Source organism: Cebus imitator, unplaced genomic scaffold (assembly GCF_001604975.1).
Source record: "Cebus imitator isolate Cc_AM_T3 unplaced genomic scaffold, Cebus_imitator-1.0 Scaffold135, whole genome shotgun sequence".
NCBI lineage: Eukaryota > Metazoa > Chordata > Mammalia > Primates > Cebidae > Cebus > Cebus imitator.
Window position 1 is genome coordinate 1,583,703 of NW_016107450.1, and position 22,639 is coordinate 1,606,341.

Sequence of the window (22,639 nt, forward strand, 5' to 3'; positions counted from 1 at the left end):
CTCAAGTCATAAATGTTATGGAGTACTAATAAAATTGAGAGCAAACTGGGAGCATATTAAGACACAGTCCCTGACTTCAAAAAGCTTAAATACATAATGTAGTTTGGGTAAAATCAGGGCTCAATCAAAATACCATCAAAGTATCATTACTGAATAGGAGAAATAACTAAATTTGACTGGAAAACCAGAGAAGGCTTTATAGGAAATGACATTTGAGTTGGGTAATCAACGATTGAAAAGATTTTGAAAGGCAGAAAGCTTATGCTGGTAAAAGAGCATAAGCAAAACCATGGAAAAAATATATGCAATGTTTTAAGAATGGTACAATGGACTGCACTGTGTTCCTCCAAAACTTATATTGAAGTTAGGGTTGAAGGCCTAACTCCAATGTGACTGTATTTAAAGATAGGGCTTTGGGCCAGGTGCTATAGCTCACACCTGTAATCCTAGCACTTTGGGAGGCTGAGGTGGGTGGATCACCTGAGGTTGGGAGTTTGAGACCAGCCTGACCAACATGGAGAAACTGTGCCTCTACTAAAAATATAAAATTAGCCAGGCATGGTGGCGCATGCCTGTAATTCCAGCTATTCGGGAGGCTGAGGCAGGAGAATCGCTTGAACCCGGGAGGTGGAAGTTGTCCTGAGCTGAGATTGTGCCATTGCACTCCAGCCTGGGCAACAGACCAAAACTCCATCTCAAAAAAGAAAAAAGATAGGGCTTTTAGGAGGTAACATTAAATAAGGTAATAAGGGTGGGGCACTAATCTGATAAGATTGTTGGCCTCATTAAAAAAAAAAGAGACTTGTCAGTCTGTCTCTCTCTGCCATATAAGGGCAGAGCAAAAAGGCAGTGGCCATCCACCAGGCAGAAAGAGAGCCTTCACTAGAAAGTGATCACTGCTGGACCTTGATCTTGGACTTTCCAGCCTCCAGAAGTGTAATACAATACATTTCTGTTGTTTAAGTCACACAGTGTGTGGTATCTTGTTATGGCAGCCCTAGCAGACTAATCCAAATGGCAATTACAGAGAAGAGTCAATGGGTAAAGACCAAAGAAGAGAGTCGGAGAGTATACTGAACAATTGGGTAGAATAAGAAAATGTAAATGGTCAGGCTTAGGAGACAGAGAAACCAATGTTCAAATCTGTTTTGCTGCTTTATGAGTTGCATCATGACCTTAGGTTACTCAACCTCTCTGAGCTCAGATTTCTTCTTTGTTAATGGTAAAGGAGATAATATATGTAAGGTACCATTCACAGCACCTAGCATGTGGAAGGTACTCTATGAATGTTAATAATAATTATTATTTTTATTAATATAAATATAGGGGCTAGGTGAGGGACAGTGGGGCATGGGGAGGGTGGGGAGGGATAATGTGGGGAGAAATTCTGGATATAGATGAAGGGGGAATGGAGGCAGCAAACCACTTGGTTATGTATGCACCTATGCAACAACCCTGCATGATTTGCACATGTACCCCAGAACCTAAAGTACAATAAAAAAAAAAATACATATATATATATATATATATATATATACATATATATAAGAAGTAATGATCATAAAACTAGTACTGAAAAAAGACATGAATGACACAGGATGTTCAATGATCTGAATACATCTTAAAAATTCCTCTAGGGCTTGCTTTGGCAGCAGATATACTAAAATCAGGACAATACAGAGAAGATTAGCATGGCCCTTGGGCAAAGATGACATGCAAATTCGTGAAGTGTTCTATATTTTTAAAAGAATGAATAAGGCTTAGTATTGATAGCCCAACAGGGGTATTATAGACAATAATGATTTAACTGTACATTTTTAAATAACTAAAAGAGTATAATTGGTTTTTAACTCAAAGGAAAAATGCTTGAGGGAATAGATACCCAATTTTCCCTGATGTAATTATTACACATTGCATGCCTGTACCAAAATATCTCAAATAACCCATAAATATATACACCTACTATGTATCCAAAAAAAAATTTTAAGTCCTCTAGCTAAATAATGGTGCATATTCTTTCTTCTTAGCATTTCTGAATCACAATTACATCTTTTAGAATGCCAAGAATAAAATTCTAATTGTGAATGAGAAAACACTGCTTGCAGAAAAACAGCAGGAACTGTGAGAGAAAATATGCATGCAATATTGGCATTCATGTGGGCTAAAGAGAGGAGATGTGGGTCATGGCCAGATGTGTCCTTAATCTGCTTCCTATTTAGCAAATACCTGTGCATCCTATAAGACCCAACTCAAATGTCACCTCCACAAAGCCTTATCCCCAACTTCCCCAAATATATTATATGCTCACTTCATTTGCTCTGTTTCTCCCACTAGACTGTGAGCATCTTGAGGACAGATGCATATTATTTATTTATGCACCTACCATAGTGTCTGGCACATAGCTCAACAAATGCTTGCTGAGTGAATTAATATGACAAAATGGGAATGCTGACTTTAAAGATCAGAGCAACAGGAAGATGCTGAAATCAGTGAAAATTACTTTAAAAACATGATCTAAACTATATGCATTTGTAAGAGAAGAGAGGCAGTTCTCCATACTGGCAACAAGACAAAGTGTCATCATGATGGAGGCTCTGTCTACATCCTTTTCCTGTCAACAGCCATATCAATGTCTTAGATAAGAACTAAGTTTAGGCCAGGCACAGTGGCTCACACCCGTAATCCCAGCACTTTGGGAAGCCGAGGCAGGTGGATCATGAGGTCAGGACATGGAGACCATCCTCACCAGTATGGTGAAACTCCGTCTCTACTAAAATACAAAAAATCAGCGGAGCGTGGCACCTATAGTCCCAGCTACTCGGGAGGCTGAGGCAGGGGAATCACTTGAACCCAGGAGGTGGAGGTTGCAGTGAACCCAGATCGTGCCACTGCACTCCAGCCTGGTGACAGAGACACAGAATGATGTTTGTGAAATTGTTGGTAAGAAACAAATGTTGTTTACAAAAGAGAATGCTTCAATATGATTCCATTTCAGTAAATATATCTATAAAACATGCATAAAATTAAAAGATTATCTGTTAGCAGTAACATAATTAAAAGAATTAAAAGAATAAAAGAATATCTGTTAGCAGTAACATAATTTTGGCTTCATTTTATTTTCTAGATTTTTCTACAATAAATAAATATGTTTAGATTTTGCAAGGGCTAGTGTTTTTCGTTTGTTTGTTTGTTTGTAAGAAAAAGATTTAAAGATAAGGGCAATAAATGGAACAGGTGACCCATTAGGCCCACCTTACCTTAAAATTGCTGAGCTGCTGGGAGCCATCTATCTTCCTGATAGAAGTCTCCTGCTTTAGCTGACCCTGGGAAAGAGGACCTAAGCCATTTGGGTGGATGCTGAGGTGGTTTTTCAAGGTTTCCCCTGGCCTTCTCCAAATTCCTCTCTGGGCAGGATGAGGGCTGCTGAGGGCTGAGAAGGCACTGTCTAACTGGTTTGGGTGGACTGCAGGGATGGGCTACAGGGCTCCTCTGATTCGATGCAGGATGATAGCATCCTTCTGTTACTCGGCACCAAAGTGACACTCATTGCAAGGCCAGTATCTCAAGGTCTGCCTATGATTTGCCTGCGCTCCAGGACAAAAGTCTGACTCAACTATCATCACAATATTTTATTCCTATTGGGAATTCTTTGCAGAAAAATGCCTGTCACCAGCAGAAAGGCTTTCCCTGAGCTCTTGTTTTCAATGTATGGTCTTATTGTTAGAGTTTTCCATTACCTCAACATTTCTCCTAGCCCCAAACATTCCTTTTTACGTGAATAACTTTATTATAAAGTAAAAACAAAACCAAAACACCCACAAACAAAAAACAGCAATATCAACAACAACAGAAAGTATGGCCTCTAAAGAGACCCTTTACCAAGATCTTACCCCTTATGCTCACAGTTCTTTTAACACAGATGCTTGGTAAACAGAGATAATTTCAGATCACCTACTGTTTCTTGACATAAAAACAAAGAAACACATATTCAAGTCAATTTACAGTTTACAAAGCACAGTGTTATCATATTAGGATCTGGGAGTGACTTCAGTGGACATTTTTACCCTTGCATGACAACTGAGGTCAAAGAAGTCCAGAGAGGGTTAGTGAATGGCCCAGGGTTACTATATTAGTGGACATGCCAGAGCTCTTACTCAAAACTGGGGCTTTAGCACTAAGTAAAAAGAGTTAGTGTTGCAATGTTAAAGCTATTTTTGTAGCATTCAGAGACCCAGCAGTACAGAAGAATAGCAAGGCCAAAGCTCTTCAAGATGACTGTTTTGTTTATTTAGAGTTTTCTTATTTTTGTTTTATTTTGGCAAAATTCACTTAACATAAAATTAACTATTTTAAACTGAACAGTTCAGTGGCATTTGGTACACTGACAATGCTGTACAATCACCATTTCTATCCAATTGGAAAACACATCTGGTGGCCCAAAAGGAAGTCTGTTCCTATAAAGTGGTTGCTCCCTTTTCCCGCTCTAGCCAGCCCCTGGCAACAAATCCAATATCTGCCTCTGCGCATTTATCTCTTCTGAATATTTCACATGAATGAAATCATACATGTGGCCTTTTAGGTCTGGCTTCTTTCACTCAGCATAATATTTTTGAGATTTATCCATGTTATGGCATGTATCAGAACTTCATTCATTTTTATGGCTAAGTAATATTCCATCGTATGTCTGTCCCATTCTTGGTTTACCAGTCATTCCATGGATGGACATTTACACTGCTTCCATCTTTTGGCTACTGTGAGTAATACAGCTATGACTATGTGTATACCTGCATTTGTTTGGATACCTGTTTTCAATTCTTAGGGGTATATATGAGTTTTAAAATGTTTATGTCTTTTACTTATTTTTTTTATCTGACTACAAAAGTATAGGATATTTATTGAAGAAAATATAAAAATCAAAGAAAAAGTACAAATAAGAAAAACCACCTAAAGGGAACCAAGAATATCCCCTTCCAGAAAGGATATCCTACCAGCAAAAGGCCTTCTAAGCCCCTTCTTTCTTTCCTCCCTATATACACAGATTATTATTTTAGAAATAAGTAGTCATTGAAAACATGGACTTGGTAGCCAGGAAAACCTGGATTTGAATTTGGGTTCTGCATTTACTAGCTGAATCATTTTACTTTGAACTTGTGTTCCTGTCTATGAAATGGACATAATAGTATGTGCCTTGCAGAGTTTTTATGGCAAATTAAATGGTGCTCAGGAAGTGTCAGGTATAACAGTACTTCCCACACAGGGATTTGCTAACTCCACCAGAAAGCAAGGCTCTTTGAGAGAGAAATTTTGTATTTTCACCTCTGTATCCTCAGCACAGTGCCTGCCACATGGCTGGCACTCAATAAATACTTGTTGAATGAAGAAATGAATGTAACTACTGGGGACATTGGGGTTGAAATTAAAGTCCTGGGAAGGATCTTTGGGAAGAATCTAGGTTTCTGAGTTCAGAAGACAACCAAAGGTCATGGATAGAAAATTCTTGTAGGTCAATTTTAATTCTATACAACCATGGTCCAATGGCCAGTGTTGGTTAGGCCTGACTTTGGGCTCACAGAGAATGGAATCATTTGCTGAAAATGGCCAAAAAATAAGTTATTTGCAGCAATCAAGGCAGAGACTAGGAGCTCTGCCTCTGAGGTATGTGGGGATTTGAACTTCCTAAACTGCTAGACCAGCTAAGACTCGGGCATTTTTTTTTTTTTTAAAGCAAATAAGCATTTGACAAAATAAACCCAGACAAAGAGATACTTAAGTATGAATCCTTGTCAGAAACTTCCCTGAAGTAATATAACTTGGAACTAAAGAGATAATTAGTGAGCTTCTCATGGCCCTACAGGAAATCTTGCTTGGTACAGGAAGGCAAGATTTTCTAAGTTTGTGTAAAAGAAGTTTCCACACACTCCACTGCCTCACAATAATGTCTGCAACGCGTTGCAGAGCTCGCTGTCTGCCAAGCTCTTTACTGCCTTTCTTCTTTTGTGGGTCTTTTTCTGCAAATAATGGACTTGCCCTGTTTGTGGACCAACTTCTGCAAGCTCAGGAGGGCTGAAGTGGAGCTGTAGGCCCTCAATTCCTCAGGAAACAGGCCAGAGGGAATAAAGAGCTGACCCCTACCTCAGCCATTAGCTGGGCCTACCTCAGCTGGATCTGATACTATATCCCAGGATACATCTTATTTTTTTCATTCATCTCCTTTGCAGCATCTATCACTGCTGGAATTAAATGACTTTCAGTATTTCTGTGTATGTGAAAGTACTTGCTGAAAGTTTTGCTCTTCCACTAAATTGCAGAGTATGCAAAGGCAAGAATGTTTCTTTTTCCTTACTGTATCTTCAGCCAGTACAGGCCTTGTCCATGGTAGGCATGGAATAAACATTTGTTGAATAAATGAATCAAAGACATTTGATGACAAATTCAATTCAGCTTACAGACAATATAATATACTGGTTAAGAACATGGGTTTGAATTCTGGGTTCACAGCTTTGTGACTTAGGGCAAGTTGCTTAAATCTCTCTGAGTTTCCTAATGTTGCTGTAACAAATTATCACAAACTTAGTGGCTTAAAACAACAGGAATTTATTCTTTCACATTTCTGGAGGCTAGATGTACAAGACCCAGTAGGGCCACACTCTTTCTGGGGGCCCTGGAGTGGAATTCATTTTTTGTCTCTTAGTTTCTGAGGGCTGCTACCCTGGCATTCTTGAGCTTGTGGCTGCATCACTGGAATCTTTGCTTTCATTTTCACAGTGCTTCCTCCTCTGCGGGTCTAAAATCTCCCTGAGTCTCTGTCTTATAAGGACACTTGTAGGCATTTAGGCCCCTGGGAATAATACCGATGATCTCATCTCAAGATCCTTAATTTAATTACATGTGCAAACACCCCTTTTCCAAATACAGAAAAATTCATAGGTTCCATAATTCAGGACACGGACATATCTTTTGTGGGCAGGAGGTTACTATTCAAAATTCAACTTTTCTCTAAGGCTCAGTTTTTCATCTGTGAATTTTCACCATATCTCAGGATTATTATGAGGATTAAATGTGACGATCCATGTAAATCACTTAAAATGGTTCTTGGCATATCAAAAGCCCTCAATAGATGGTAGCTATTAATAACTGGTATTATTTCATGAGAAAGGGAGGTGTTACTCCCGATGTCCATAAGGAAAAAGTGATGGAGTTATGCCAACACATTCAGATATTTTTAAAAAATACATCAATGTCACTATCTACCCTTCTCCATATTTATTTCATCAGTGCTGGGGCTTGTGCTCAGCTGTCTCACATATGTCGTTGCATTCTTTACTTACAACAATCCTGGAAAGCTGGTATTCTCTCCATTTTACAGATGGAAAAAAAAAAACAGATCTCAATATTCAAGAATCTAGAGTTAGCCACAGAGCTTAAATATAAACCAAGGACTTCTCACTTTAAGCCCAGGTCTTTTCTATATTACCTCAGAAAATTGAGGACAGATATTAACAAAGTGCCAAGCACCAATCGTGTATTACTCACTTGTTAGAATATTTTGGAAAGAGTCAAGCTACAGGGCAGATTAGCCTGGAAGAACTCTAAAGCAGTGGTTCTCAAACTTTGTTGCAAACTAGAATCACCTGAAGACCTTTTAAACCTCTCAAATGACAGGCTGCATACACACCAGACCAATAAAACAAAAATCAGGGGATGAGGAGAACAGACCTAGGCATTAGTAGTTTTTAAAATTCCCCAGGTGATACCAATTACAGCTGAGGTTAAGAATTACTGCTCTATCACTGGTCCTCAAACTTTAGTGGGCATCAGAGTCACCTGGAAGATGGTAAAAATGGAGAGGAATAGGGTCTAGCCTGATTCAATGAACCTGGGTCTCGCTAAGTGATTCAAACACCCATCAAATCTCAAGGACAGCTACTCTATAGTACCTTTCAGCTCCGGCGTTCTAATTTTCACCACTCATTCATTTCTCTCTTTATTCAAACAACTGCATTCGACGTTGGAGAGATAACGATGCATAAAGAAGACGTGACGCCTGATCTCAAGAAGTTCACAGCTTGATATGTTGTTCTTTTTTCTCTCAAAGCCCTCTCCATACTGCTTTTCCCAGTCACCTTCTGTTTGAATCAGAGACCCATGAGGGCCTTGCTTGAAACGAGGAAGGTCTTCAATAATATTTCTTATACGAGGAAAGAAGAATGGGGAGAAGAAGAACATACATGCAAAGAAGCATCACCTGGCATGGGGAGGAACAAGGTGTGATCACCAGTGGGAGAAGGTGGAGTCAGGGAAGGCTTCTTGGAAGTGGTGAAGTCTGAGTTGGGTCTTTAACAATGACAAAAGGCTGGGGGGAGGGTGTTCTCATCACAGCAAACAGTAAGGTTTGCACAAATGCTTGAAATAGGATGAGGAACAATGAACAGTTTGATTTTAGAGCATAACAAAGTAAGGGTGGAGAAAGAGAAGCAGGAAACTGAGGCAGGAGCCCCATGGTAAAGCACTTTGTATGATCTCCATTTCCCTTCCTTTAGCCAAGTGGATCTTTTAAGTCCAAAAGTCCCAGCAAGTCTTTAGATAAGGTTAGCCAAAGCCATGGGCCCAGGGCTAGAAAAGATTTCCAGGATCCCTGTGAACAGGACCACAGTCCACAGGTTTCTGGAAGTAACTTGAGGCTAAATTCTAAAGTCATTTGTGAAGTGGGTGCAACAGGAGGCGACAGGCTTAAATGCAAACTCAAAGACACACAGGCAAGGAAAAGACAGCCTGGGAAAAATCCAGACACTCTTTCTCTGTGGCTGCCTTATTATTTATGAGTCCAAAAATGTGCCTTGTCTTAGCCAGGAACTACTGAAAATAGTACCAAGGGAGTAAGGAATCCGAGACCCAAGACAGAAGGTAGATAAGCTTTCTCCTCTTTCTAAATGGTGAAAATGAAAGCATAAACACTTCCAAGCTTTCTCGGTTGCTCGCCTGCTTGGGCTGGGGCAGCGGTTGCTGGGAGGATGGAGGTGGGGTTCTGTGTGGCTCACACAGCCATCTGCAGAGCACCCTCAGGGCCTTGTTCCTCTAGGTTGAATGCCCCATGACAGTGCAGATGGGGAGGTGAGGAATGATGGGAGGAACTGGGTGCCAAGAGCTGGAATAACTGGCTGGAAAGACCCTTACATGGTGAGAAAGGCTCTTTCTGGTTCAGTGATGGCTGGTTGGCAGGGGAGCTGATGGCAAATCTCTCCGCTTTGAGCAGGTTTTAAAGAATCGAGATGGACTATAAACGGTCACTTTCCCTCCATTTCCTGATAGAATTCCATATCCCTCATCTTGCCAGTGCCTTTCCCTAAAATGAATAGACTTGTCAAGTAAAGAGGATTAACACGGGTCGGAGAGAGAGCTGCTTGGCTGAAGGGGAACTGATTTCTATGTCTCATGCTTCTACGCTGGGTATAAGCGAAGGGAGTAAGAACTGGTTGCCAGCAAGGGATGCAGGAAATATACGGCAGGCAAGACGCTCCCCATGTATATCTGAATCCCTCCTCTCCTATTAGGAAGGTGTTCCTGGCTGGGTGCAATGGCTCATGCCTGTAATCCCAGCACTTTGGGAGGCCGAGGGAGCAGATCGCTTGACCCTAGGAGTTCAACACGGCAAGCCTGGGAAACATGGTAAGGCCCCGTCTCTACAAAAAATACAAAAATTAACTGAGCATGGTGGGGTGCACCTGTGTCCCAGTGACTTGGGAGGCTGAAGTGGGAGGATCACTTGAGACTGAGAGATGGAGGCTGCAGTGAGTCATGATCACATCACTGCAATCCAGCCTGGGCAACAGAATAAGATCTTGTCACAAAAGAAAAAAAAATTCCTATGCGTTTTTGGGCTTTTAACCCACAATATTTTTCTCCACAGGTGGGAAATTACTCCAGATATTGCCTTTCCCTAATCACATTAGTGGTCAATTTGTAATTTAGTTGTAATAGTGATGAGACTATAATCAGCAATGATAATCCCTTACACATAAAATCTTTATATGTAGAAGCATTTCTTTATGCTGCAAGGAGGAAACACAGGTTAGATTTACCTAAGGTTTCACCTACTGTTTCCTGAGAGCAGGGTTATCTCATGGAAATATATTGTGAGCCACAAATGTAAGTGATATTTGTAATTTTAAACTGTCTAGTAGGCACATTAAAAAGGACCAGGTATTATAAATTAATTTTAATGTATTTTACTAATTCAATATATGCAAATATCATTTCAACATGTAATCAATGTAAAAATTGTAAGATATTTTCTTTTTTATATTAAGGCCTTGAGATCCAGTGTGTTTTACACTGATGCTCCCCCTCACATTTCACATTCTCAATAGACACAAGTGGGTAGTGGCTACTATACAGTGTCACACAGCATTGAAGTCTCATAATGGGTAATGCAGCCAGGACAAGGATTGATGCCTCCCTTTTAACAGGTGAAAACCCAGAGGCCCAGAGCTTAAATAGGTCATTGACCTGGTGATGGAGCTCAGCTGGAACTAGAATCTAGGTTCCTGGTTAAGTGCTATTTTTTCAAATCACACTGTCCTCCCCTTGGGAATGAGAAGGTAGTTGGGGGGAAGGGGGCGGTCAAGAGGACTACCGGTAGCGAGCACCTATGTATGCTAGAGACTGTGATGGGGATTTGTATTTTATTTAATTCATACACCAGCCCTTTCAAGTCCGTATCACTTCCTCTATTTTCCATATGAGGTTAGAGAGACTTTAAGTGTTTTAGTAGTTGATCACGGCAAGGTGACAGCCTTTAAAGAAAATGATGCTATCAATATTAGAAAGATGTTGCTTAAGACCCCAACCAGCTACCAGTTTTAAAGATGGAACACAAGGATGGATATAAGCTCTCAGACACCGCAGTCCTAGGAGGACCGTTCATCAGCTTGCCATGTGCCAAGACCCAAAGCAAGATCCAGTCTGTCCTCACATTACCACCTTCAACCCAGAGCTCCAAATATTTACAATGAAAAGCACAACAAAATGACTCAGCGACTCCATTCTAGCCAGGTAAGCATCAAGCTCTCAGCAATAGGCCAGCTAATACCATTTAAATAGATGATGTGCCAAGGATGAATCAAATAACAGAGTGGGGACAAGAGGGAGCAACCACTTCTGAGCTAGAGAGCCTGGTCATAAGCCTTGATGGTGAAGCTTCGAGGGAAGAGGCAGGCCAGGGGGCTGAGTCTAGGATGTATCTGTCTGTTGTGACTATGCAAGCAGATATTATATTACAACATGGGCATGAAACCCATAGACATGCTAGTTGGCTAGGAAAACTACCTTAGGTCATTGATATGGATTGCCTGTGTACCCACCCAAATCTCATCTCGAGTGTGTCTCCCACCATTCCTAGGTGTCATGGAAGGAACCTGGTGGGAGGTGACTGAATTATGGGGGCAGGTCTTTCTTGTGCTGTTCTTGTAATAGTGAATGAGTCTCACGAGATCTGATGGTTTTAAAAATGGGAGTTTCCCTATACAAGCTCTCTCTTTGCCTGCCACCATCCGTCTGAGACTTGACTTGCTCCTGTTTGCCTTCTGCCATGATTGTGAGGCCTCCCCATTCATGTGGAAATGTAAGTCCATTAACCTCTTTTTCTTCCCAGTCTCAGGTATGTCTTTATCTGCAGCATGAAAATGGACTAATACAGTAATAGATACATATACCTCCATCCACAGGTAAGCAAAAGGAAGCTCAGAGTCACAGTAACTTTAGAGCCCATGTTTATAAGAACCACACTGCACACTTCCACACTAAAGCTCCAACCTGGTAAAGAAAGCCATTTAAAAAGGCAAACCAGCTCAAAAAACCCCAAATATAGTCTGTCAGCACAGGGAACTATTTGCAGTTGGAAACAAGCCTCAGTATTTTTTTTAAGTAGTAGGTTCCCTCCCTTTCTGCTGCCTATGGGAACAATTTCCAGTCCCTTCTCCAAAAGAAACATTTGGCTTTCTATAGAGAGCCTCTGAGACCTCTTGTGACTGAGTATGGTTGAAGGGGAAAGAGGCCCTCATCACACCACCGCCCCCCCAGCACTCTCATGGGGAAGCTGAAGTTGAGCCCCTGTAGATCCATTTATTTTAGGTAGTATTTGGTTGTTTCAGAAATTACCCCCACGAGCCATCAATAGTAGCTTTCAGCAGCTCTTCCAGGGTGGCCTTGTCTCTTTTAAATTTCATTTCCTGTTGGAAAGGATAGACAGGTAACTGGTTAATGCCAGTGACTGGGCTCATTTAACAGAACACTGGGACTTGAGTGTGGCTGGGGAGCTGCAGTGGGACTGACAAGTGGATCAGGGCAGCTGGGTGAAGAGGAAGGCACTAAAGCCCACCAAGAGATGGACTGTATTTTACTGCTTCTCCATGTGAAGGCACTTGCCCCACAAGAGGAGGGGATATGAATGCACTTGGTTGTCACATGGACATGGTCCTTGGACACGGCCCTGAGGCCTTGGTGGGAATCCTAGCACTTCCCCTCAAATCCTTTAGCCCAAATGAGCCTCAGTTGCCTATCTTTTCTATTGCAAAGGGTGGTGTGAATTCAGATGCTGCATGCAACCTGCTTAGCAAGTGCCTCACACCTGGTAGGCATTTACACACCGTAACTGGGATTTGAACTCAAATAATTTAATGCCACGTTTCCTACTACATGTTACTTACTGCACTGTATTAGGCAATAGATAAGGCCAATCCTGACTTTAAAGAGACAGGCATGAAATAGATAATTTCAATATAGGGAGGTAAGGATTCTGAAGACAGAATAGACATGGGCTAATAGGATACCCCATAATTTGGGGCACTGTTGATAGCATGGTCCAAGGGATTGATAGAAGGATTTGTTAATCATCTATCTCTTTCTCCAGGAGGTCCACCAATGAAAGGATACTGTCTGTGTTATTCAAAAGCACATCCATTAGGGACACTGTGGGGAAACAGAGGGAGGGAATGTTCAAGGTGTACTTAAGTAAAAGAGGAGTTAGCTAAGTGAAGAACAAAGAGTTAGCCAAATGAAGTTAGCCAAGTGAAGTCAGAGGAAGCTGCATGAACAAAGGCATAGAGGCTGGAAAGAGAATGGTATGTTTAGGGAATTGGAGGCAGGTTATTCAAATAAATGGAATATTAAGTATGGGAACTGAAGATAAAGTAAGATGAGTCAGTAGGGGTAAAAATTGTTAGTAAGATATTTTGTGTTGCCAAGCTAAGAAGTATGTCACTTATATGAATGAACACTCAAGTGTAAAAGGCTAGAATAGGATGATTTATCAGACTCTAAGACACCTGCCCCAACCCTAAAATATGCCTGCCTTACGAGACTGTCAAAGTACCCATGATATTTTAATATCAAGCCCAAAGTGATAACCGTATTAACCCAAACAGATTTCACTTCTTACTCTTCAAAGAGTTTATCAGATTTATTAGCCAGGTGAATTTTCACAACAGCCCTGTGCAGTAGATGCTTTTATTAGCTCATCTTACAAATGAGAAGACCAAAGCACAGACAGGTTGAGTGGCTTGCCAAAAGTCACAGGAAACAGGTAGTGGAGTCAGGATTCAAACCTAGTCGGTCACCTTGGCTCAAGTCCATTTTCTAAACCACCATATTATCTCACATCTATCTCCCAGATCAGTATTTTTCTTCATCTGAGTGTATCACTTTAAGCCCATTTGATAAATTTCTTGTATCCATAGCTCTATTCTTCAATTATAGAATGTCTATTTAGTTCTTTTGAAATATGCCTTTTTTGCCATTTATCTTGCACTTGCCCCATGGTTTCTACATTCTTTTTCACCATGAAATGTTTTAAACACATATACTCTCTCAAATTGGTCCACTGTCTTTAGTTTCTAAGGTATGAACTTTTCCACGTGTTCTGTCTGCTGACGCTTGCTAATGGTGGCTTTCTTCCCCTCTCTTGTAGGCATTATAATTCTTTAAAGTACGTCCAACATCAGCCAAGAGTTTGCCATTGTCGTTTTGTAGTTTTGAGTTTTAAAATTTTGTTTTTGGTGGAAGACCCTCATGCATGAGGATGCTGAGACATTTTTAAGAGCTGGTTTTAGGTTTGCTGCTGTCAGTGTCTCCTAGTTTAATCAATTCCAAGCCACGCTTTTATGTTATCTTCTTGGTTTGTGGCTTGTGCAATACCTGAGAACCCCAACCCCATTCCCACATGTAGTACAGGCTAGGTTTTGATTTCTCATGGGTGATCCCAATGGCCCAGGGTGCCTGACAGATTTCCATATCACATCCTCAGCAGAATTTTCCTTATTTCATAGTTAGGCCAGTCATTCTCCACTCATACCCTAATGCAGAGAGTTTGTCTCCTGTGGCTCCAACTCTTATCCCCATGGGATAGTGAAACTACAGGCCCTAGGAAGTACACATAGTTTTCAGATTTTCATGGGATCTTTTGCTTAATTCCTACTCACTGATCATTGCTCTAGTATTGAATTTGTTCTTTATTTCTGGAGCCTAGGGATTTCACCTCTTTGTGTACCAGCCCAGCAATGGATTATTTTTTCCTTCATTGTATATTTCACTAGATCTCTCTGTGATTGGAAAAAGTGTCTCTTGAAAGCTCAGTCTATCAAATTGACAGAAGGCTTTGATTACGCATTTAGCTATCAGTTTTTCCAAGTAGTCTCTGAGTTCATGGAGGACAGGGGCCGTTGTCTGATTTATATTTATATCCTAATTTTCACAGAGTTCCCAGACCAGAGTAGGAATCAATAAGTTTTTGACCAATGAATGTTCTTTCTTTCTCATTCAAATTGGAAATTAAAGAATATACACTAATTACCTTCTACAGAAAGATAATGCCAAGCAACCTCACACCTCCAGGAAGCCTCACACCTTCCATGCTCTCTGGAAGGCTGTGTTGAACAAACAAAGGAGTTTGGGCTTACCTTTATCCTTCCCTTTGGCCAGCAGGTTCATACTATAGACACTACTTCCTTCTTGATGGGCAACCACTACTAATTACAATGCTGGTCTGGTAGAAATTCCAAGTCTGGCAGGTGGGGTTCTAGACTGCTGGCTCTGCTGCCTTTCTTAGCATGCATTGATGCCTTTCTTTTGCCATAACTGGCATCTGATCACTAACATGCAATGTGCAATGATAAAATTTTTCTTTTGGCACCATAAGGAACTTGCAGAATAAGTTCACATAACAGCACCCAGCACAGTCCCTGGCACAGAGCAGGTAGTAAGTTAATGTTTAGGGTCCTTTATTTCTTCTTTTCCACTAAATATATTCTATAAATATTTGTTGAAAATGTACTGCTTTCTAGGCATTGTGTTTGGTGCTGGAGGTAGAGAGGAATAACATGTAGTACCTAATTTCATACCTAATAAAAAAAGAATGTCCAGATCAAATTTGGTAATAGAAAAAATTATTCTAAATGTTCTTTGATTTAAGGTGAAAAGACATCTCATTTCATTTCCACCATCCTAAAGTGCCTAGTAAAGTATAACCAGCAAAATAACTTCACCTATTGCTGTTTTATAAAATAAAGTTATCTCTTCTCAGAGAGGAAATACAACTTCCAGTGAATGTATTAGTGGATGTATTAGTTGTTCTTATGCTGCTATAAAGAACTTCCCAAGACTGAGTAATTTATAAAGGAAAGAGGTTTAACTGACTCACAGTTCTACATAGCTGGGGGGCCACAGAAAATTTACAAATCATGGCAGAAGGTACCTCTTCATAGGGTAGCAGGGGAGAGAATGAGTGCCCAGCCCAGTGAAGGGGGAAGCCCCTTATGAAACCATCACATCTCATGAGAACTAACTCTTTATCATGAGAACAGGATGGGGAAAACCACCCCCATGATTCAGTTATCTCCACCTGGTCCCTCCCACACATGTGGGGATTATGGGAACTACAACTCAAGATGAGATGTGGGTGGGAACACAGCCAAACCATATCAGTGGACAATACAGAGCTAATCATAAAAGACCATTTATGACAATGACTTTTGAGCTCCTTTTACCACTATAATCTCAGAACCTTGAATCATGCCTGAACTAAAGTAGCAACTCGGTAAGTTTGCTGAATGTATTTGCAACAACATATGTATGGCTATGGCTTCTCACTAGGTAAGATGTGACGCATTATTCCACACATATTTATTGAGGATTTCTTACGAATAAGAATTTGTGCTAGATTTTGTGATGGAGACCTCCCCCCAAAAAAAGCAAAATAGAAACCCCACCTGCAAGGAACTTCTATTCTAGGCTCAAGGGTGAGATAGGCAGGTATATAAATCACCATAATATAATATAGCAAATGTGAAGGGAAGAACAGAGAAAGGAGCTATGGGAGTTTCAAAGAGGGAAAGGCCACTTCCTGCTGGAGAGATTAGACAAGACTGTGGATAATGTAAAATTTATCCTTGGTCTTGAAGGAGAGGAAATTTGTTATCCTGCAAAAGGGGGAGAATGGGTATTGGCAAAGAAGGAAAGGCAATCCAGGTGAAAAGACGAAAGCAGAGAATCAGAAAAGCACAGGACATATAAGAAGAAATCAAAATTTGGCTGGAGATGCATAACGGGGAATAAAGATAACTAAGGCTGGAAAGGTAGATTCAGCCAGACTGCAGGGGCTTTGGATGTGTCCTGATGTACAACTCCAGGACACAGGGTCTCTATAAAATAGCCAATGCTTAGCATATGGTGGGGCTTAATTAATGCTAAACAACAATCTCCTAGCAGAAACCTGTTCCCCACCTGCACACAGGAAGCTGCCATCTGTATGCACAGGCAATTACAAACATTCCAGATACTCAGTCCTGAACCCTGCAAGCACATCAAATGCCAATTGTGAAAGGTCACCAAGCAAACAGCTCTGATCACTCCTGGCTCAGGCTGAATCAAATCCCCTAAATAAGATACACTAGATGTAGTGTCAGGAAGGTCAGAAACGACCCTATTTCACATCTTGAAGCATTTTTACCATGTGGAACATTTTAGAGGAAGAAGAGAAAGGAACAAGGGGGAAGAAAATATCCAGAAATAATAGAATCCCAAGTAATTAAATGTTAAATGATGACAAAGTAAGCTGGGGATTTATTTTGGCCCCCACCTCCTTTCAGTGATCTGAAAACAGCTGATTTCAAAGAAGGTCATACCAGGATTAAAACCAGAGTTTCACGCCTCCCTCCTCACCTCCCCTTGTGCCCCCACTGTGTACCTTTGTCGAGTTCACTTGAAATGTTCCATGATGAGGTAGGCACTAACTCAGCAGTGACTGACAGCTCTGTTTCTGAAAAAGAAAAAGAAGGGAAGGGAAAAAGACAAGGGCAATATTAAATATAGTAACTTATGGGCTGTTAGAAGCATTACAGGAGAGTTCCAAAGGGCCTGCCTTTGGAGAGAGACCACAACAATCCCATAGCTTATTAGACTGGAATGGTGACTCTGGGTGCCAGTAGAGGCGCCTGCATTTTAGGGGTCATCCAAATGAACAAGCTATGGGCCAGATCTGAAGGTTTTTACTTCAAAACCCTGGCTTGAAAATTAAAACGTGAAACATTACATTAACCTTCTCAACATCACTTACCATCAGAGAAATGCAAATCAGAACTACAATGAGATATCATCTCACATCAGTCAGAATGGCTATTATTAAAAAGTCAACAAATAATGTGCTGGCAAGGATGCAGAGAAAAGGGAATGCTAATACATTGCTGGGGAATGTAAATTGGTTCCACCACTGTGGAAAGCAGTTTGGAGATTTCTCAAAGAGCTAAACATAGAACTACTGTTTAACCCAGCAATCACATTACAAGGTATATAACCAAAAGAAAATATTCTACCAGAAAGACACCTGCAGCTGTATGTTCAACACAGCACTGTTCACAACAGCCAAGACATGGAATCAACCTAGGTGCCCATCAACAGGCGGCTGGATGAAGAGAATGTGGTACATATACACCATGGAATACTATGCAGCCATAAAAATAATGAAATCATGTTCTTTGTAGCAACATGGATAAAGATGGAGGCCATTAGGCTAAGTGAATTAACGCAGAAGCAGAAAATCAGATATCAAGTGTTCTCGCTTATAAGTGGGAGCAAAATCTTGGATACCATAGGTATAATGATAGGAGCAATAGGCACTGGGAATGATAAAAGGGTAGAGGGAGGGGAGCAAGGGTTAAACTACCTATTGGGTACTATGTTCACTATGTGGGTGACGGGATAAACAGAAGCCCACACCTCAGCATCATGCAATATACCCTTGCAACAAGCCTGCACATGTATCCTCTGAATCTAAAATAAAAATGGAAATTAAAAAAAAAAAAAGAACAAGAGCAAAATACACTTCACCCCCAAAATACTACCTTAACAAGAAAACAAATCTGCAGAAATGACCACATATTACCAAACATAAACTCCTTTTCTGGCTGAAAGGCCTGTCTTAGACAAATACATTTAATAGCCTTCCTATTGAAGAACAATGTTGCTCCTGTAACTAATTTCATTAGTTGTGTTTGGAATTGGTAGCATTTCTATGAATAGAGAAATTAGTTTCTCTACATTGGAACGTTAGGTCAAGACAAACGAAAGCTAAGTATTTGAATAGAAAGAGTTATTTGTGGTAACTAAACTTAAAAGATAATTTTCCAAATCATCATAAATTAAAGCAAACATACAAATCAATAATCTAAAGGACATAATACACTATGAAGTACTTATGGACTGTTAGAAGTACTTATGGGCTGTCAAAATTCCTTAACAATAGACTGTAATATACAAATAATGTGTGTTGTTGTTTTTGTTTTTTGAAAATTTAAGCCATGCTATTAATATACTGTAATGGGGTTACACTGACCTCCCCTTAGGTTATGTCTACACACACAGAGAGAGAACATTAGAGAATATTAGGGCTGGATAGGATCTTGGAGGACTCAGGTCATTAGATATAAGGCATATAAATTGTCAATCCCTCCCACTTCAATCCAGTGCTGCATCTGTAATCATTATGGCTCTATTTGCCTGTTAGGCCTGGGATCTGTCATAGAGTCCTTTAAGCACAGTGCTCTAGGTAGCCACTAAAAATGGGTCTGAGGTGGAATGCAGGATGAACTTTAATAAGTGGCAGAACTGCACTTCAAACCCAGGTCTGTCTGACTCTAGCATGCCACACCTTCTGGCAGCCCGTGCTGACCAGTATTCAAGCCTGGGAAACCTGACTTGTTTTTTCACCTTACCTCTGGCTTTACCTTTTCACAGAGATAAGCATATTTTCTGTATTTCCATATTTACTGATGGTGATTGTCTGCCAAATGACCATGTTATCATCACTGACTGCGCTTGAACAAGAAAAGGATGTTGACCCACTGAGACCTTGCAAAGGTATACTTCTAGTTTATCTCCCTGCCACAGCAGAGACAAAAGGATTGTTTGGTTTTTGCAGACCTCCTTGGCTTACCTCTTTCCTGGTCCTAGAAGCAGGTGGGAAGGAAGTAAATGAATCACGCATACCCTCCCACCTGCAATGGCCCTGATTTCCTCCAATGTCTTGAGCTAAAAATAGCACAGACTCTTTTAAGGGGAACAGGAGTCAGATAGGCAGTATGGCAGGGATCTTAATTATAAAATATGAAGACAAAAAGAAAATTTTATCCAAGTAGGGGAAATGCTTAGTAGAAAGCAGTGCTTCTGCTATCAACCCGCTGTTTGGGGAATAGGTATTTCATGCAGGTGATTTCCCCAGGAAGAGCTAATTGTGTACATTTCAGGGCCCTCCACAGATGACTCCAACCTCAACTCCACTCTAAGCCCCATGCTGCTGCCACCCACTTTGGCTCTTTCAATAATGACAGCCCTTGTTTGAAGTATTATAGACTACTGTGGTTCACCTATGAAAAAGGCTCATCAAACACTCCAACACCCAGACTTCAGGGAGCTTGGGAATAGAAGCTCAGCAGCCAAGGTGGCTTTTCAGGCAAAGGAGCACAGGTTGGAAAGTGGTGGGATTAAGACGGACCTTGACAGCATTTACATGCAATATTTTCATAGCTTCATCTTACTGCTGCTCACAGTGAAACTTCCAGAAATATAGGTTTCATTTTACAGTGTTAATTTTATAGACAGTTAGCTATAGGTCTCTTGGTTTTTCCAAGCCGAGTTGAATTGCTGATTGAATATAATTTGGGACCGATGACAAATGAATAGATTCTTGGCACCACTAACAGTGAAATTGTTCCCCATGTGTCCCTGGACACTAATTACCACTCAGTTCTTGGGCTTCAGTGAAGATAATTTCAGTTTGCAAGCTCATTAAGTGATTGTGCTGATTCTGAGGAATTTTGTTCCCATCCTCAAGATCCATTCCTTTAGATAATCCTGTGTCCAGCTTCTCAGATAAAATGATAATGAAAACAGATAAAATACTTTAAAATATGAATAACTTCCCTGAAAAATATTATCTTCCAAGGCTATATTTTTAAAAAATAAAGGCTAATTATTTTATGTGGAAAGTTGAATATGAATAATCTCCCCTCACAAAGTAATTTTTAATAATCTTTTTTTTTCTTCTTCACTGAAAGGAAAAGTGAAGTTTAAGTGAGAAAATCAAGCACTCTCAGCTTGAACTACATCAATTCCATGACCAGCAGTGGCTTCGGAGAGAGACATGGCCACCAGTTTTGAACCTGTAGGATCTCCACTGATGGATTCCTATTCGCCTCACCATTGGCAAAAGCATTTCCACATATATTTACCACTAGCCTAGTAGCCTCTCTTTACCAAAAGCATTATGGTAATAGCAAATGTGTATGTGCCATTTAGAAGACAGTAAAATATTTAATGGAAACACACATCTAAATTTTAATACTACTATCTGCCACTTATTAATTTTGTGATCATGAGAAAGTTACTGAACATCATTTAACTATTTTCTTACCTATAAATTGGGGACAACAAAAGCCATCTCAAAGGACTAAGGTAATGATTAAATTAAATAATCAATCAAAAGGCTCCTTTACAGTATCCAGCATAGAGAGACTCAAGGGCTTTCAAAGCTCTCGTTTGTCAGGTAAGGTAGACAGTGGTCATCCTCTGCATGGATGTACTTGGTTAGCTACTAAGTCACTGTCTGTATTTGAAATAGCGCATTTACCATGCTCTTAGAAAGACACTGCATTTCACATGCCTCACTAATCCAAGCCAATCTTTTCATTTTGTGAGGTTTTCCTGAATCAGTCACCAGTTCTCTAAGAACATAGTGTTTTTATATGGTTTTAACCAGTTTGAGCAAACCAAGCTCGTTTTAGAAAACTCCAGCCCTTATCTTTCTCGACCTCTTTTAGGAGGGCAAATCTCAAAAGCTATTCTCCTCCCGATTTGATCAATAGGAGCTATTATCTTTGCAGTTTCTCAGAGGATTGACTTTTTGGCACTGATTCTGCAAATCATAAGGTTTTGGTATTTAGGCCTCAACAGTGGGAGTGTTATTTGGAAGGAAGGAAAAAATAAGCCTTGAATCCTCCTCATTGATAAAAGCCTGTGCTCTCTGAAAGGATTACTGGTTCATCTCAGCAGTTGGCAGGTAGAGACCCAACGTTCACAGGATGTGGAAGCCCTTCCAAGAAGCTCCCAGCCATGCCACATCCTGTATCCCTGATTCAGTGATGCGTGAGGTTACTCAGGCACACACATACTCACAAGACTAGCAGCCAGCCCAGTAGCTGCAAAGCCTGAGTGCAAGAGAAGCAAGTGGCTACCCCAGCGCCTTTCTTGACCACTCACTGAGTCCTAGAATGTTATACCTGAGTGGGCCCTCAAGGGCCAGGACTTATTTATCAAATTATATTCTTTGAATCCACAGGATTTTTTGGAGCCATTTATAGAGGAACATAAGAGGATTTGGGGTTCTCGAGGACAAGAATACAAAGTTCTAGACCCTCCTTCAAAAGGAACAACTCTACTTTTATCTATTCCATATATTGTTGTGTTTACAGGTACTGTAGAAAATGCTCCAATGTTTTAAATGATTTTTTAAAAACATTATGTCATACAATCTCCTCATTTTTCAGATGAAGCAAGTTAGGCCCCTGGTAGGGAAGTGCCTTTGCCAAAATCACAGAAATTCTAAGATAGGACCAGGCCCTAGAGGTGGCTCAAAAGGAAATACATGCTGACTTCTCACTGAGCTGCATGTTCTGCTGTCTATAGCCCTAAGATGTGGTATGTATCCTCAGAGGCAGAGCTTTGAGAGGCACTCTAGGAATTTCTAAGCAGCCAGGGTCAGTCACATAAAAGGAGCACACTTTCTTCCTATGGTAAAAGGCCTCCACTTGTGATCCTTGGAGAGTGGTCAGAAAAGAGGCAGATGCTGATGGCTTTGAGACTGATGGTTTTCGGTGATACTTTAGACATTGTTTGGTGAAGGCTCTTAGCCCTGTTTCCTTCCTCTCTCTAGTGCCTCAGTGGAGAAGCCCATAGCCAGGTAAATCACGTTAACCAAAGGCACCTGTTTAAAAAAGTAAGAGTCTGCTGTAACTTGAAAGGGCAGGCAGATTACATTCCCCAACAGTGCAAGGGGGTTAGTCAGCCTGACTCATGCTCTAGCCCTAGGCTCACAATT

At 40.6% G+C, this 22,639-nt stretch overlaps 1 protein-coding gene and 1 non-coding gene across 2 annotated transcripts in view; one reads left to right on the plus strand and one right to left on the minus strand.

The window, feature by feature from the left end:
• Positions 1–22,639, minus strand: part of ROR1 (receptor tyrosine kinase like orphan receptor 1) — a 404,583-nt gene that overhangs the window by 145,992 nt on the left and 235,952 nt on the right. The window contains exon 2 of the mRNA XM_017541538.2: positions 17,237–17,308. Coding sequence (XP_017397027.1) covers positions 17,237–17,308 — 72 coding nt within the window. The remainder of the gene's footprint in view (positions 1–17,236; positions 17,309–22,639) is intronic.
• LOC119473150 lies at positions 1,641–1,743 on the plus strand. Its single transcript, XR_005202347.1, has one exon. It is a non-coding gene; the product is annotated as a U6 spliceosomal RNA (small nuclear RNA).